Source organism: Malaclemys terrapin, chromosome 23, assembly GCF_027887155.1.
Source record: "Malaclemys terrapin pileata isolate rMalTer1 chromosome 23, rMalTer1.hap1, whole genome shotgun sequence".
NCBI lineage: Eukaryota > Metazoa > Chordata > Testudines > Emydidae > Malaclemys > Malaclemys terrapin.
In genome coordinates this window covers 17,933,213-17,951,065 of record NC_071527.1, presented here as the reverse complement: position 1 = coordinate 17,951,065, position 17,853 = coordinate 17,933,213, and the positions used below count along the sequence as shown (strand labels likewise).

Sequence of the window (17,853 nt, the reverse complement as noted above, 5' to 3'; positions counted from 1 at the left end):
CCCGACCCTCCCGCCCAGTGCATTGTGGGAAGGAGCGACATGGGCATCCCCGCCCCTCCCCCCAGTGCATTGTGGGAAGGAGCGACATGGGCATCCCTGACCCTCCCGCCCAGTGCATTGTGGGAAGGAGAGACATGGGCGTCCCCGACCCTCCCCCCAGTGCATTGTGGGAAGGAGCGACATGGGCATCCCTGACCCTCCCCCCCAGTGCATTGTGGGAAGGAGCGACATGGGCATCCCCGCCCCTCCCCCCAGTGCATTGTGGGAAGGAGCGACATGGGCGTCCCTGACCCTCCCGCCCAGTGCATTGTGGGAAGGAGCGACATGGGCATCCCCGCCCCTCCCCCCAGTGCATTGTGGGAAGGAGCGGAATGGGCGTCCCCGCCCCTCCCCCCAGTGCATTGTGGGAAGGAGCGACATGGGCATCCCTGAACTCCCAGTGCATTGTGGGAAGGAGCGACATGGGCGTCCCCGCCCCTCCCCCCAGTGCATTGTGGGAAGGAGCGACATGGGCATCCCTGAACTCCCAGTGCATTGTGGGAAGGAGCGACATGGGCGTCCCCGCCCCTCCCCCCAGTGCATTGTGGGAAGGAGCGACATGGGCATCCCTGAACTCCCAGTGCATTGTGGGAAGGAGCGACATGGGCGTCCCCGACCTTCCCCCCAGTGCATTGTGGGAAGGAGCGACATGGGCGTCCCCGACCTTCTCGCCCAGTGCATTGTGGGAAGGAGCGGAATGGGCGTCCCCGACCCTCCCCCCCAGTGTATTGTGGGAAGGAGCGACATGGGCGTCCCCGACCTTCCCGCCCAGTGCATTGTGGGAAGGAGCGACATGGGCGTCCCCGACCTTCCCGCCCAGTGCATTGTGGGAAGGAGCGACATGGGCATCCCCGACCCTCCCGCCCAGTGCATTGTGGGAAGGAGCGACATGGGCGTCCCTGACCCTCCCCCCCAGTGCATTGTGGGAAGGAGCGACATGGGCATCCCCGACCCTCCCGCCCAGTGCATTGTGGGAAGGAGCGACATGGGCATCCCTGAACTCCCAGTGCATTGTGAGGGTTTAAGTGAGTTGACACCACGCAGGGCATTCTGGGACTGAAGGACAGATGTGGACAAGGCCCAGTGCATGATGGGAAGCAGGGACAGACAGGAAGGGGTGTCAGGCCGTGTGGCCAGAGGGGTAGGACTTTGGCCACCCCTGCCTCAGTGCCGAGAAGCAAGGGCCACCCTGCTCCCTGCAAACTCCTTGGGCAGCTCCAAAAACATGACTGCTTCTTCCCCCACCTACCAGCCCCCCAGAAATTGACCCAAATGGGACTGGCCAGCCTGTAGCTTGCTTTTGACCTCACCCATGCCACAGCCCCTCAGCCGAGCTGGCCAACTAGACCCCTTCCCTATCACCCCATTTTAAAGATAAAAACATTCTTAATTTAAATGTTTCTTTATTATGATAAATATAAAGGTAGCTAAGAACCCCTCCCCCCACACCAGGACACAGAACACCACCACTCAGGGGAGGGGATAACATTTTGATGAGGCAGCAGCAGTGGGGAAACCCCTTCTCCATTCTTCAAGACCAGTTTTTTACGTTCACAATCCATGGGGTGGGTGGGAGTTTGCTAGCACCCAGCCTTGAGCGGATTTCAGTGGAGAAAGGCCTGGAGCAAGCAGCGTTTAACCTGCTTTTATAGAACAGCCCAATATTTAAAACCACGACCGTTAAAAAATAAAAATATCAGAGACCTCCAGTGAGGATAAAAAGCTTACAGGCAAGGAGCAGGGATTCCTCTCCGAAGAGAATTCCCAACTCATGAGCTCGTAGTGAGATTTCATCTACCGAGTCACCATCCACACAGGCTGCAGCTATGGAGATCTGAGCCGGAAGGCAGCACTCATCAGGGTGGATTAGATCTTCCAAGGAGGGGGGAGAAACACCCCCCCATACACACACACAAATGTTACTAGTGGTGGTCAAAGATTGTGAAGCACTGGGAGCAGCTGACCTTGTTCTTCCAGCAATGGAGGAGCTGGGTGGGAACAGTGGTCTGAGGTCAGGTTCTGCCAGGTAAATGCAGCAAGGGGCTAGAAGGAGCGGTCTAAGAAACGGTCCAGAAGGTCACCACTAACGGGCCAGAAGTCCTCGCTCTCTGTCTGGCAGGCTGTATCTTTGTGGCTTTCCTTCTGGTCATTACCTTGCGTGAGGGGCGGGGGTCTGTGGGGAGATCAGGATGAGAGATTCAGAATCATCTTCTACTACGTCCCAGATTCCATTTTCTTTCCCTTACACATGGGGACATCAAGAAGGTCCCAAACACAGCGCAGGAGACATGGCAGCTGCTCTTAATACCTGAATCCTTCCAGCGGGTGTAGTTGCTAATAAACTCCCCTCTACCCCCTCCCCACACACCCAGCTTCGCCCAGATTCCCACCCTCCACCACCCATTGGCGGCGGCTTCCCCAATCCTTGCCACAGGTCCCCGTCCTGGTTTCTCCAGCATTTCGCAGCCAGCCTTTTGTGCATACCGGTATCCTTCCCCTTCCTCAACAATGAGTCCCTGTGCTGGGCCCCGGGGTGCCGTCATTGCCGGCTTTCCAGCCAACCCGCGTGCTGCTCGTGACCCTCTAGGGCTATTCCAAGTCCCCAACCCCATAACTGCAGCAGCCCGGGCTCGGTCACTGGTTAGCTCCGTCTGGCTGCAGTGATGCAGTTGGCCACAGCGGTTGGGAATGACTAGCTTATGCCTGGTCCACCTCGCAGAGCGCGGCCTTCCCATGCCACCCCGTACCCGTTATCCGGGATGAGCTTCAGCACCCTGAGCAGCTCCGCCGTGCTGGGGGTGGCGGGACCGGGGGCGAGGTGCCTGCTTCTGACCTGCACCACTGGGGTGTTGGCCTTCGGGTAGGGGGTGTAGGTGGGTTTGTTCCATTTCTTTGGCTGGGGGAGACTCGCCTGTTCTGCAGCTGAGGAGGAAGGGAAAGGGAGGGAGGTTAGAACCAGCAGCCATGGGACCTGACCATGGACACTGCAAACAGCGCTCACATGCAGGAGCGTAGATACAGCCAGTGCTGGGTGTGTGAGGGCCGGTCAGGACTGCCTGGAGGAGGAGTCCAGAGCCTCTGCACCAGCTCTGCTTCCAGCCGGGTGCCCGAAAGCTTCAGGGCACGGTCTGAGCCGGGGCAAGCAGCAGGGTTCCCAGCTTGCCCGTGCAATACAAGTGCGGAGCCCAGGGCAAGGGAGCTGGTGCCTTTCCCAGCGGTGGTGGGAACCCACGTGCCTGGGCCAGAAACCTGGGTGCTGGTCCAGCCCTACTCACCCTGTGCGGCGAGTGGGGCCGATTGCCTCCGCCCGGGCTCTCTGGGTTCCAGCCCAGCCATCGTGCTCAGGAAATGCTGCTTCAGGAGCAGGGCTCGTTCCTCCTCAAACTGCTTCCTCTGGCAGGAGAGGGGACGAGGAGAAATAAGACGCCGGGACGACGGGGGAGGGAAGGCCTCTTTCGAGACCACGGCAAGATCCCCATGGACGGCTCCTTCCAATCCCCTCCCCTTTTCCCCACTGCTCACACACCTGACTCCAGCGACTTCTCAAACAGCTTCCCTGGGTGCTGCCGCGTGCCAGCCTCCAAGCGCTCCCCGCCACCTGGCCCTTGCCCCTGCATTCCTCTGCACCAGCGACCCTTGGGCCCACCTGTGGCTAAAGGGGCGGGGCATTTGAATGCCATTGAGAACCAAAGAGACAGGCCCCGCCCACCCACGAAATGACCCACAAAGCCAGCAATCCAGAAGCCGACTCAGGGAGGAGGATGCCGTTTAGCGAGCCATCCCCTGCCCCCTTCCCACCTCATGCCCCAGGCGGATGGCAGCTTCCGTGAAGTTCTTGCGCTCCTCTTCGAAGGCTCGCTTCTGCTCCTGGAACGCCTCCTGCTCCTCCTGCAGCCGCTGCTGCTCCTCCAGGAAGTAGGAGCCCCTCAGGTTGGCCGGCAGCTCGCTGTTGGCAGCTGCGATCAGTTGCTCCTGGGAGGAGGATGGGGAGAGACGCCAATCCCCTGGAGGTGTGGCTAGCGGGGAATCGAACCCACCACCTTTGGGTCACAAAGCACCAGCTTCTGCTGTAGTACATGCTCCAACCAACAGAGGGAGACAGAGACTGAGCGGCAGGTGGAGGTGATCTCTGAGTTGGAGCAACAATTACAAAGAGCCCAGACAAGCTGGGAATCAGCTATCAAAACATGGTGGATTTGAAAACTGGGTTTTCTTGCTCCGGCCTGCAGGCCGGGGGCTCTGCGGGGAAGCCTGCCACCAGAGGCAGTCAGCAGACAGCCCCCCCGGAGTACGGTGGAGAGAGTTGTACCTCTCTCTCTTAGGAAGCAGCCTGTTTTGTCTCTCTCTGGTTTGGGGCTGGTGTGTTAACACAGGCCATGGGACTTCCCTGAATTCGTTCCTGTTTGAACTAGAACCGAGATGTCCCATTGCAGTGGTGGAGAGTCGCCCCCGGCCCTTGGTAAGTTGTGCCAGTGGTTAATTAATCCCCTTCATTGTTAGGAAATGTACATCTTAGTTCGGTCTGAACGGGTCTAGCTTCATCGTCCAGCCACTGGCTCCTTAGACCTTTGCCTGGTAGACGGACGAGCACAGGTAGGGACTTCCAGTCGGTGATCAAGTCACCCCCCCCCCCTTTGTTAAGCACCTGGCGTCTCTCTCTGGGAGGCAGGTTTTCCAATCTTTTAATCTTTCTCGTGGCTCTTCTCTGACCCCTCCCCTGTTTTATCACCATCCTCCTGGAAGGGTGGGCACCAGACCCGGACCCAGGAGCCCAGCAGCAGGTGGGTGGGATGAGCTCCAGCACCACTGGTGTAGAGCTGGATGGTTCGGCCGCTCAGACAATGCCATGGGATACCCCCATCTCTTGATTGTGGCTCAGGAACCCGGGGCCCACCCGTGGGGTACTGGGGGGAGGGGGGGGGGGGGAGTTCCCCCTGCAATGGTGCTCACCTGGAAACATTGCTGCTGCAAGACAATGAGCTGCTGGCTGTCCTCGATCTCCGCCTTCAGCTTCATGATCTCCTTGTCGTGGTCCGTCACGCTGATCACGTGGTCCCCGCCCTCGGCCTCACACCCCTGGGAGCCGGCGGCCACGGCTGGAAGGATGGAGCAAGAGCAGCTGAGCTCCAGAAGGTGGGACTGGGGACGAGGGGGGAGCCAGGATACGGCCGCTCGGGGGGAGAATCTCCCCCACCACCACCACTAGGACTGAAGGAACAGGCAGGGCAAGCCCCCTTCTTGGCCCAGTGAGGAGGAGAGTGGGGTTGGGGGGGCATTGATGGAGACACCCTGGAGTGAATCCCCCTCAGCGTAGGGACTGGGCGTCTCTCTAGGGCAGGGACAGAGGAGAGGATGTGGGGACAGCAGCCGGTGGGGGTGCATGGTTTGGGCTCCCTCTCCAAAGGGACTGGGGGGATTCCTGTGGGGCACGTTTGGGGAGGGCAGGAGGATGGGGGTGGGGAGACGGGGCCATGGGGTAACAGATGCCCAGCCTGTCACCTTGTGAGATCACAGCCGGGGGTGGGGGGGGTGTCATACCCTGACTGCCCAGACTTTCCACATGGCTTTTGAAGCTGCGCCCTTGGTCCTGAATGCTGCGCGTCAGCTGCTCCCACATCGCGTCGGACGAACGGGTCCCCTCGGGCGCCGGCTCCCCTTCGCCTCCCTGCGCGCGGGGGAACGGAGCGGGATGAGCGGCCGGGGAGGCAGCAAACCCCCCCCAGCGGCCCCCAGAGGGCAGAGCTCACCTGGGCCGCGCTGGCAGCGACGCCGTCCTCGCCCAGCAGGCCCCCCACGTCCTGGCGCAGCTGGGCCAGCAGCCGCTTCAGCTCCGCGTTCTCCAGCGTCAGCTCCTGCAGCTGCTTCTCCTGGGCCGCCAGCAGGGAGCGGAACATCTCCTCCTCCTTCCTGCCCGGGCGGGGAGCGATGCCATGAGGAGCTACCCACTGAGACCTCCCAGCGTCCCCCGGAGCCCCACCCCTAGTGTCCCCCAGAGCCGCCCACCCCCAGCATCCCCCAGCACCCGCCCACCCCCAGTGTCCCCCAGAGCCGCCCACCCCCGGAGCCCCAACCCCAGCGTCCCCCAGCACTCCAAGTGCCCACCGCGGAGGCCACGTCTCTTACTTGCCGAGCGACTTCCCAGTTTTCCAGGTTGCCCTCCTGCCGTCCGCCCGGCCCAGGCTGTTGAGAATCTCCATGGCTGGGGAGAGCAAGGGCGGGACTCTCAGAACGACAGCCCCTAACGAGCTAACCCCCCCACCCCCTGCTCTAACCACTAGTCCCCTCCCTGAGCCAGGGACAGAACCCAGGAGTCCTGGCTCCCCGCCTCCTGCTCTAACCACTGGGCCCCACTCACTTGACAGTGCTAGGGACAGAACCCAGGAGTCCTGACCCCTTAACATCCCCTTCTCTAGCGACTGTACAATGCTACCTCCCCTGAACTTTAGCTTTCTGCTGAAATCTTCTGCCTCTAGCAGAAAGATCCCCAGAGCCCTCTGCAGGCACCACTCACCCACCATTGAATTGCAGCTGCCTCTGGGGCGGAGCGTGGCAGCTGTTTAACAGCCGCAGAGAACGCAGGAAGTGGAGAAGCCTGAATCCCGTGGGAACTGCAGAAGGTAGATCCACAGGGGAGGTCACCCCACCCACCCCGGCACTCCCCACTCACCCGCCCGCCTGTCCCTCTTGTCCGTCTGCTGCTGGCTCATCTTCTCCTTCAGCCGGCTCAGCTCCTGCTCCTTCCTCCGCACCTCGTGGCGGTGCTGCGCCCCACGGCTGGCCAGGGTAGCCTGGAGCTTCGCCACCTGCTGGGCACCCCAAGGCACCGATCAAACTGGGACAGCCCCAGGGGCAGGGCAGCACTGCCCCCTCCCTTCACTACAACCTCTGCCCCGAGGGGCACACGGACCAGCCCAGTGCAGGGCTTGGCTCAACCGAAGCTGGGCCCCCACCTCAATCATCTACACTGGGGCACCGGGCTTCCTTCTGGATCACGCATCGCTGCTGGCCAGTGCTTCAGCCATGCCCCCGGGTGAGTGGGTGTTGGGGGTGTCCCTGGGTGGGCGGGTAGTAGGGAGGCAGGGCTGCTGGGTGGGCAGCCAGTGCAGGGGATAGAGCCCCAAGGTGCGCCGGGGGGGATGCCCCGGCACCTGCACCAGCCCCTTTGCCCAGCTCGAACCCAGGCTCCGATCAGTGTCACTCGGGTGCCTTCAGGACCCTCCAGCAGCACAATGGCTGCTTGTATGTCACTAGCCTGTGGAACTCCCTGCCACAGGAAGCCGTCGAGGCCGAGAACTCAGCCAGATGCCAAGTGGGACTGGGAGGCGATATGGATACCAACCGCCAGAGTTGGAAGAGTTAATGCACAGAGGTTAACCCAAGCCAGTGTCCATTAGGGGTCAGCTTACCCCATAACTGCAGCTGTGATGTTTCTACCCCCCAGCCGAAGCCTTTGGGGCTGGCCCCTGTCCGAAATGGGAGATGGGTCCGACCCACTCTGGCGGTTCTATGCTCCCCTTCCACCGGGGCCTGGCACCGGAGGGGGCTGGGAGGTCACCGTGGGATGGGGCAGCCGGGTGGGAAGATGCCCCCATCCCGCGCCCCCTCACCTCGTCCTTCTCTCCTTTCAGCAAGGCCAGCAGTTCCTTGTTCTTGGTCTGCAGCTGCTGCTCCTTGCTCTGCACAGCTGCGATCTCTCGCTCACAGGCCTCCACTTGCGCCTGGCGGGGGAAAAAGAGACGGTGGATGCAGGACCAGCACCACCCCTGGGAGCCTGGCAGGCGTTACCAACCCCACCGGGGCCCTGTCTGATCCCCCAGAGGCACCTCCGTAAGCGCCCTGGGGCAGCACCTAGCTCGCCTTGGAGGGCAGGACCCATCCGGGCACAGCGCTCTGCAGGGCGCAGAGTATCACCGATTTGAACGCCGAGGCCTCCTCCCCGTCCCTTGGGAAACTATCCCTGAGCTCAGCTGGGAACGTCCACCCCCACAACCCCTCAAGTTCCCCCCTTTGTTCAGCTCAAAGTCTTTGCCGCCCACCCCGACACGCTCCTCTCCTGCCGACCGCCAGCCTGTGGAACTCTCCGCCACTGGAAAGCAGCATGCCAGGGTAGCATCTTGACCCACGGCGATGCAGGCTAAGAGAGGGGCGGCCCGACCGCAAGGCTCAGGGGACACGGTGACGACCAATGCAGGGGTATCCCACTGCCACCAAAATCACGCACCAGGCTGTTGGCGGGCAATTTGTCCCCTCGGCTGAACCCGCTGGTGCCTGCCATTGCCGGAGAAAGGGCACAAGACTGGGCATGTCTCCTTCGGCCAATTTGACGCGGGGGTGGGGATCCGAGCCAGATGGGCCTTTTCCCCGACCTGGTGCAAACCACTGCTGCCCCCCCGCCGGCTCCCCAGCACCCACCTTGAGCTTGCTCTGCCGGCCTCTCAGGTAGCCCAGCTCGCCGGCTCGCCTCAGCTCCTCGGCCTCCATGGCGCCCAGCTTGGCCGAGGCCTCCCGGTAGAGCCGCAGCAGGGCCCAGGTGCCGTTCACCAGGGCCCGGAGGTCAAAGCCTCCCTCCGCATAGAGCGGGGCCAGCCCCAGCCCCGCCACCTCCTGCAGGGGCAGATGGGCCAGACCGGGGGGTGGGGGTGTCACATCTGGGCAGGGTTTGGATCCCAATTAGCCCCGCCCCTTCCCCACTTGTGACCCGCCTCCCCAATTAGCCCCATCCCCTGCCCAGTTATGTCCCCCAATTAGCTCCCTCATTCCCCCACCCCCTCCCTGATTACCCCAAATCCTGTCCAGTCGCACCCCGTTTGCTCCGCCCCCTGCCCAATTAGCCCCACCCCCTTCCAAGTTGTAGCTCCTCCCCATTAGTTCCACGCCTCTCCCCCCATCTCCTGTCCCTGGCCAATTTGACTCCCCCCAGCCATTGACCCAGCTCCCCACGCTGAGGGTCCCCAAGGATCTGTACCAAGAAGGGTTGGATTCCAGGGCCGAGCCGGCTGCAGCCTGGCTGTTGGCAGGGGAATCCCCCAGGGCTGGAGAGGTGCCTTTTCGTTGTCCCAGGAAATTCACAATGAGCATGGGATCCCCCCATGAAATGAGCGAGGAGGGTTAACGGGGCCCACCGCAGTCAGGGCGGGAACCAGCCCGTTGCCCAGGGACTATTAACCCCCCCTTGCCTGGCACCCGGGACGCCACCTGCCTCGTTGAGGTACGAGATGCAGTGATCGATGTTGGCGCTCCAGCAGAAGGCCCCGCTCGGCTCGCCGCCCCCCTCCAGCAGCTCCAGGGGGCCATCGAGGTCGTCCAGGCTGGTCCCCACCAGTGAAGAGATGCCTGGCTCGGGGATGTACTTGGCCATTAAACCCCTGGTCTCTGCAGTGGGGGAAAGAGCGAGACTGAAATCTGGGCACCAGCTGGGAGACCGGGGTGAAGGAGCTGCTAGCCCAAGAGGTTAGAGTCAGTCAGGGACACAGCTGGGAATAGAACCCAGGAGTCCTGACTCCCAGCCCCACCCTGGATCACGCTGTTTCAAGCCTAGACAGGCAGAGAGAACCACCAGGAACCCCACTCCCCAAGTCCCTCCTCTAACCACTGCACCACGCTGCCCCCCAGGGCTTGGCACTCTGATATGGAGCCAGGCGCTCCTACCTAACCGCTCCCTGCTCCGAGTCAGGGCCAGGAACCACCCGGATCCCCGCGGGCACCTGCCCCTACATCTGCCGAGACGTTTGGCCTGAACTCCTGAGTGGGATGCAGTGGTTAGAGCAGGGGGACTGGGAGTCAGGACTCCTGGGTTCTCTCCCTGGCTGTGGGAGGAGAGTGGGGTCTAGTGGTTAGAGCAGGGGGCTGGGAGCCAGGACTCCTGGGTTCTCTCCCCAGCTCTGGGAGGAGAGTGGGGTCTAGTGGTTAGAGCAGGGGGCTGGGAGCCAGGACTCCTGGGTTCTCTCCCCAGCTCTGGGAGGAGAGTGGGGGCTAGAGGGAGAGGGATAGGTGGGTCAGGACTCCTGGGTTCTATTCCTGTCACTAGGGGGGATTCAGGGTCTAATGAGGAAGACAAGATGATTAGAGAAGCAGGTTTGGGAGTCGGGACCCCTGAATTCTGTTCCCAGCTCTAATTTGGAGCCTGGGTCCCAGCCTGTCCTGCCCCTTTGTGCCTCAGTTTCCCTTTCCAGTAAAGAAGGGGCAACACCAGCTCCCCAGCTTCACAGAGGGGAGGGGCCCACGAGGCTTTGAAGCCCTTTAATGTGAGGGAAGGCGCCCGGGGTCCTTAGCCCCAAAGCCAGACCATGGTGCTGGCAGTTACCTGGCGATGGCTCTGTCTGCTGCGCCGGGGGGCACCCCGAGTTCTCCAGGGCTTCCCGCTGCAGACAAATGGGAACTGAGAGGAAAGGGGGAGACGCTTCAACATCTTCCCAGATGGGCAGGAAAAATGGGGGCTCAGGCCCCCCACCCCATCCCAAGGGGCACCTCGTCATCCGTACCCACTGGTGACACCCCCGCAGGGCTCCCGGCCGAGCGCTGCTCCCTCCAGGAGCTCAGAGCCCGGGGGCTCCTAGTGCCAGACACCGCAGCACAACCGAGAGCCGGGCCCCACAGAATGCAGCCCGTGCACGCAGCCTGCCCCCCTCCAGCCCCCAGTGCACTCAGTCCAGCACCCCACAATCCAGACCCCAACCTTCCACCTCCATCCCCATCCCCCACAATCCAGACCCCAACCCCACACCTCCAGCCCCCTCAATCCCAGCCCCCTACCTTCCACCTCCAGCCCCCAACCCTCCACAACCCAGCCCCACCCCCTCAATCTCAGCACCCCACCTCCAGCCCAACTCCTCCAATCCCAGCCCCCCACAATCCAGACCCCAACCTTCCATCTTCAGCCCCACCCCCCTCAACTCCAACTGCCCACTCCATTAGCCAAACCCAGCAACCCTCCCACACAGACCTTCCAAATATCCACCCCCAGCCCCCCCAACCCAACCTCCTCCATCCCCAACACCTCTTAACCCCAGACCCAAACCAACCCCCTCCAGCCCCCGCCCCTATAACCTACCCCAGCTGAGCTCACTGTGGGAATAGCAAACAAAAGCCACCTCCCTGGCCCGGGGAACCTTTCAAACAGCCCGCCTCCCCGCGCCTCTCCCATTGGCCAGTCTGCCCCACTTTGTGGCTTTCCATTGGGTAAGGAGGCAGCAGAGCTAGCCAATGGCATTGCTTAGATGGGGGAGGCGTGGCTCAGGAGAGGGGCATGCTGGGAATTGTAGTTGTGGCTGTGAATCCCACATGGCTGGGGGAGGTTGGAGCACGTGGCTTGAGGGGGATTGAAGGGGCTCTGGGGGAGATATAAAGGGCTCTAGAGGGATGCAGACATGGAGTTATACAAGGGCAGAGGTTGTGGCTATAAGGGATAGAGACGTGTGTGTATCAATAGACGGGGAGCGTTAATGGAAATAGGGAGCGTGGGGGGGGGCACATAGGACTGGATATGGGGCTGTAGAGCAGGAGATACACAGACTTTTTCTCCTTCTCGTGTGCAAAGCAGGAGCCGGGTACTTGTTCCCTGCGCCCACAGCTTGTGCAGAGTCTCCGTGAGCCCCTCGAAACGGAGCCGGGCCCCCATGGGGGCAGCGCTGCCCCCGCCGGGCACTCAGGGGCCTGGTGCTGCAGGACACGGGGTGGGGTGGTGGGGGAGCTCCGGATCTGGTCCCGCTGGGCAGGGGCTCGGCCTCGGCCTGGGGGGGTCCCTCGCAATCAGTGCTGATCCCAATGCCCTAGGATGGCGCTAGGGGGTGCTGTGCTACCCCCAGGAGGGAAAACTGAGGCCCACAGAAGATTCAATCCACACCAGAGTCGACCCCAAACCCCCCTTTACGCAGCTCCCTGCTGCCTTCCCTCGAATCCCCTCTGCCGTCAGCCCGACGGGCTCGTCTTTCCCTCCTGGCCTGGACGACCCTGCAGGACGAGACCCGCGTGCTCCCCTCTCCCCCTCCTCCCGGGCCAACGCCCCCTTGCTCCAGGTCAGACGTTCCCTGGGCTCTACCCGGGCTAGCTTTAAAAGGCTCCGGGCGCCGGCCTGTCCCGCTCCTCCCCAGGGGCAGAGCACGACCCAGGCCAGTGCATTACGTCACCCTTCTACAAGAGCCAGCGTAGACCTGCCCTGCCCCACCCCAGAGCTGGCCACATTTCAGTCCAGAGTGAACCAGACCCTTGTGTGGCGTTGCTGTGCGCTGTTAAATAGCTGCTGCGCTCCACCCCAGAGGTGGCTGCTGCAAACCCTGCTTGGGGTCTTTCCACAAACAGTCCTATGCAAAAAACACACTCGCTGGTCAGCAAAGACCTGCTGAGAATCCCTCCTGAGCAGGGACTGTCCCAGCTGCTAGGGGGGGAGGGGGACACACAGCACTGGGCTATTCCCTGCTCCCTGCGGGTCGGTGGGAAGCAGAACTCAAGTGAGAGCAGCCCCCAGGCTGCTCCAAGAGACACAAGGGGACCAGGACATGGGGAGCATAAAGACCCCCCCCCCCCCACTCTTAAGAAATATTTGTCTCACCCATCTTCACCTGCTGACGTTATAGGGGAAAGGACCCAACACAGAGTGCGAACAGCTTGGCGAGTTTAATTTAGTAACGATCATTCAGCTAACGATTCTACACCAGGAGGGGAGCGTGTCCTTGTGACCCAAAGGTACCAAAATAATCGGACCCTGCCAGACGCACCCCAGCTCGGACCAACACATCTCGCCAGCTGCTGGTGGGGCAGCAGAGGGGGACGCCCAGTGTGGGGTATGGGGATGGTTTCCTCTTGCATCCATCTAGCAAGTGGGGGGGGGGAGTGAGTAATCTGAGCATGGTGCCCTGCCGCCCCCACCCCTCTGCTTCGCGGGGTTGGTGTCTCCCAGCTTCTTCTCTCTTGGCTGGAACGATCCCCAGCCGCCTCTGTTGGTTCCCATCCAAGCCCAGAGAGCTCTCAGGGCTCAGACGAGGAAGAGGAGGAAGGCGGGGAAGGCTCTTTCTGGACCAGCTCCGGCTCGTCCTCCCCGTCATGAGGGGGGTGGACCAGCACCTTGTCCAGGATCCCGAACTCCTGGGCTTCCATGGGGCTCATGTAGCGATCTCTCTCCATGGCAGACTCTGCAGGACAAGAGCACAGGGAAGGTGAGGGGTGCCCTGGGCTGGGGGGGAGCCTCTAGACCCTGGCCCAGGGCACATCACCCTCTAGTGACTGACCCAAAGAGAGAGGGGGGATAAAAGCCTTAACACTGCAGCAGCCACTGGAGATCCCCCTGGAGTTCCCACATCTGGAGCTGAAGAGCAGAGGGGTCTAGCCCCGCTGGGGCTCTGGAGTTAACAAACCCCTGCACTGCTTGAGATATTTCACCCCAGTCTGGCCTACAGCATCCATTCCTTCCTGACCCCTGCAGTCGCAAGCAGCTGATGCCCTGAAGCATGAGGGCTGATCGCCCTGCCTTCGGGATCTGAACTTTGACCTCTCCACACGAGGGGAAGGGGGTCTGGATCCAGGCCCATTCCATTTACGGAACGGAGACATTTTGGGAAGCCCAGTACCGCTGTCCCCGCCTTCCCCTCCCCCATCAGCCTCTCTCCACCGGAGACCCCAGAGGACGGCTGGGAGATTTCGGGGGCACTCACCGATCACCTCCAGGGGCTGCTTGGTGTGCTTGGCATACAGCCCGTTAATCTGCTTCTTCAGCGTCAGGATCTCCTCGGCTTGGATGGCGATGTCCGTGGCTTGCCCCTGCGGGGAGGCACCGTGAGGTGCAGCCTGGCTTCACAGAGCCCCCACCCCGACTAGTCCAACTGCAGCAGGCGCAGAGCACAGCTGCGCCAAACTCGTCCCAGGCATCGCCCGGGAACGATCGGGAGGGTCTCTATCCACTCGGGGACGGCGACCTTAGGTCAAAGGTCCCCCCAACCCAGAGGGACCCCCAAGACCAGCAGCCAGAGGGGAACCCGCCCCCGTGGTCCAATCATTCCCCATCAGTGCCTGCTGGGGTGGCCCCCGTACGTCCCCCACTCCCATCAGGGGGCAGATCGGTGCCCGGACTCACCCGCGCCCCTCCCGAAGGCTGGTGGATCATGATGCGGGAGTTGGGCAGGGAGTGCCTCATGCCCTGGGAGCCGGCAGCCAGGAGCAGCGACCCCATGCTGGCCGCCTGCCCCACACACCAGGTGCAGATGGGGTTCAGGATGTACTGCATGGTGTCGTAGATGGCCAGCCCCGAGGTCACGGCACCACCTGGAGGGAGAACGGAGAATGACAGCGAGGACCCAGCAGGGGGGATGGCTGGAGGGAACAAGGCCCCAGCACTGGCTGCTCCAGTCCCAGCCTCTGCCAGCAAGGGGCACTTCGGGGCACGGCCGGCTGTTCTCACGGTGGCGCTCGCGGTCTGGGCTCCCACTCACCGGGGCTGTTGATGTACATGTGGATGGGCTTCTTGTTGCTCTCTGACTGCAGGAAGAGCAGCTGGGCAATGACCAGACTGGCCACCCCATCGTCGATCTGCAGAGGGTGGAGAGAGAGGTGGCAGCGACCTGGGGAACTCCCTGCTGCAGGGGCTTGGAGAAGCAAATGCAGCGGCGGGGGCGGTTTGAGGCTTTCCCCCCCAAGGCCGAATCATTTCACGACCATTAACTCTCGTGGCTCAGAGAGGGAAGATCAGGGGGAGGCAGCCTCCTGCTTCAGGGCGCATGGCTGTCAGGGGTCAGGAAGGAATTCTGCTAGCTCAAACCACTCCTCACCACCATGTGGGGTGGAACACCTCCTCTGATGCCCATTGGTCTGGTCCAGTCCATTATTTGGGGTGATGAATACAGGGATAGAAGGGCCCATTGGTCTGACAGCACAGCAAGAGGGTTTGCTGGCCCCCTGGTCCAGGCTGCGTGTGGGGCTCTGGCCCAGAAGGACACTAGAGTGGCTGACCCCGCGCCCCCGTTAGAGACAGGGCCCCCCCCTTTATCTCCTGTTGGGTGGGGGCTGCGCGAGCCCAGGGTGGCTGGGCCAGGAGCTGCCACGGACACTCACCGGTCCCATGACGCACACGATCCTCTCCCGCAGCAGCCGGGAGTAAATGTCGTAGGCTCTCTCGCCGCGGCCCTGCAACACACACCCGGAGCTCAGCCCACGGCCAGCACTCCTCCAGGGGCAGGGAGGGAGTGCGGGGGGCACAGGGAGGAGCCTGGGAGGGGAGCAGGATTCATGATCACGTGTGGGAGCCCTGGTTTCGCAGCTCACAAGTGAAATGAGTTTGGTGGGGCTCAGTTCAGCTGTTAAACAATGTTAACAGCTCAGCCCAAAAGCCAACACCTGAACAGGCCCTGTCCAGAGAGACCCAGGGCTGGGCTAGAGGGGGCTGTGGGTCGGGAGTGAGGGGCACGGGCAGGGCTGGGCTGGCAGGGGGCTGCGGGTCGGGAGTGAGGGGCACGGGCAGGGCTGGGCTGGCAGGAGGCGGCAGGTCAGGAGTGAGGGGCACGGGCAGGGCTGGGCTAGCCGGGGGCTACGGGTCAGGAGTGAGGGGCACCGGCAGGGCTGGGCTAGCAGGAGGCGGCGGGTCGGGAGTGAGGGGCACCGGCAGGGCTGGGCTGGCAGGGGGCTGCGGGTCGGGAGTGAGGGGCACGGGCAGGGCTGGGCTAGAGGGGGCTGTGGGTTCGGAGTGAGGGGCACGGGCAGGGCTGGGCTGGCAGGGGGCTGCGGGTCAGGACTGAGGGGCACCGGCAGGGCTGGGCTGGCAGGGGGCTGCGGGTCAGGACTGAGGGGCACCGGCAGGGCTGGGCTGGCAGGGGGCTGCGGGTCGGGAGTGAGGGGCACGGGCAGGGCTGGGCTAGAGGGGGCTGTGGGTTCGGAGTGAGGGGCACGGGCAGGGCTGGGCTGGCAGGGGGCTGTGGGTCAGGACTGAGGGGCACCGGCAGGGCTGGGCTGGCAGGGGGCTGTGGGTCGGGAGTGAGGGGCACAGGCAGGGCTGGGCTAGTAGGGGGCTGCGGGTCGGGAGTGAGGGGCACGGGCAGGGCTGGGCTAGAGGGGGCTGTGGGTTCGGAGTGAGGGGCACGGGCAGGGCTGGGCTGGCAGGGGGCTGCGGGTCAGGACTGAGGGGCACCGGCAGGGCTGGGCTGGCAGGGGGCTGCGGGTCAGGACTGAGGGGCACCGGCAGGGCTGGGCTGGCAGGGGGCTGCGGGTCAGGAGTGAGGGGCACGGGCAGGGCTGGGCTAGAGGGGGCTGTGGGTTCGGAGTGAGGGGCACGGGCAGGGCTGGGCTGGCAGGGGGCTGCGGGTCAGGACTGAGGGGCACCGGCAGGGCTGGGCTGGCAGGGGGCTGCGGGTCGGGAGTGAGGGGCACGGGCAGGGCTGGGCTAGAGGGGGCTGTGGGTTCGGAGTGAGGGGCACGGGCAGGGCTGGGCTGGCAGGGGGCTGCGGGTCAGGACTGAGGGGCACCGGCAGGGCTGGGCTGGCAGGGGGCTGCGGGTCAGGACTGAGGGGCACCGGCAGGGCTGGGCTGGCAGGGGGCTGCGGGTCGGGAGTGAGGGGCACGGGCAGGGCTGGGCTAGAGGGGGCTGTGGGTTCGGAGTGAGGGGCACGGGCAGGGCTGGGCTGGCAGGGGGCTGCGGGTCAGGACTGAGGGGCACCGGCAGGGCTGGGCTGGCAGGGGGCTGTGGGTCGGGAGTGAGGGGCACAGGCAAGGCTGGGCTAGTAGGGGGCTGCGAGTCGGGAGTGAGGGGCACCGGCTCACCGTCTGCTCCACCACGATGGGGATGAGCGGGATGTGGCTCACTGGCGTGCGGTGGAGGCTCCGGCGCGCGGTCACTGCCTGGCAGCCGGGCCGGAGGGCGCGCTGGGGACAGATCCGGACAGTTAGGGGGAAAGAACCGCTGCCCCCCCGCCCGGGGATAGGTCACTTCCTAGCACTCCTGCCCCCTCCACCCCCAACCCGCTCTGTGCCCAGCTCCCGCTCCACACTGCAGCACCCCCCTGCCATGCTGCCACCGGAGCCCGAGGCAGGGACCCCCCCCCCGTCTCCTCCAAACAGGGGCCTGCCCCCGGCACCCCCACACCAGGGAGGGAGCTGAGCCCAGCGCCACCGATGGAATCCTCACTTCCTACTCTAACCACCAGCCGGGAGAGAACCCAGGAGTCCGGGCTCCCAGCCCCCTGCTCTAACCCACCAGCCCCCACTCCGCTCCCCGAGCCAGGCAGAGAACCCAGGAGTCCGGGATCCCAGCCCCCTGCTCTAACCCACCAGCCCCCACTCCCCTCCCCGAGCCAGGCAGAGAACCCAGGAGTCCGGGCTCCCAACCCCCCTGCTCTCACCACTAGACCCCACTCCCCTCCCAGAGCTGGGATAGAACCCAGGAGTCCGGGCTCCCAGCCCCCTCCCCACTCACTGCTATTCTCAGCAGCATCTTCTCACTCCAACCCAGCCCCACCCCCTCCCTGCCCCCGCGACCCGGAAGTGATGCCCTGCCCCTCCCCTCGAGAGGTGGAGCCTGTGGGAGTCATGGGATCAGGGCTCCTCAGAATGGAACTACAGCTCCCAGCATGCATGGCGCTGCCGCAGTGACTGCTGGGGATTGTAGTTCTACCCCCTGGGCTGCTAGTTGGAGAAGGTGGAGGGGGGTCTAGTGGTTAGAGCGGGGTGGTGGTGGTGGGGGGGTTAAAAGCCAGGACTCCTGGGTTCTCTCCCCAGCTCTGGGAGGGGAGTGGGGTCTAGTGGTTAGAGCAGGGGGGCTGGGAGCCTGGAATCCTGGGTTCTCTCCCCAGCTCTGGGAGGGGAGTGGGGTTTAGTGGTCAGAGCAGGGGGGGCTGGGAG

The 17,853-nt window shown here is 63.5% G+C and overlaps 1 protein-coding gene across 1 annotated transcript; it reads right to left on the bottom strand.

The window, feature by feature from the left end:
• Positions 1–12,636: 12,636 nt before the first annotated feature.
• On the bottom strand, positions 12,637–17,474 carry CLPP (caseinolytic mitochondrial matrix peptidase proteolytic subunit). The gene is made up of 7 exons (XM_054012662.1): positions 17,429–17,474; positions 16,777–16,878; positions 15,079–15,150; positions 14,460–14,556; positions 14,105–14,292; positions 13,686–13,791; positions 12,637–13,166 (listed from the first exon to the last, which is right to left on the bottom strand). Exons 1-7 carry the CDS (start codon positions 17,444–17,446, stop codon positions 13,003–13,005), a joined length of 747 nt encoding a protein of 248 aa, XP_053868637.1. The 5' UTR covers positions 17,447–17,474; the 3' UTR covers positions 12,637–13,002.
• Positions 17,475–17,853: the final 379 nt, after the last annotated feature.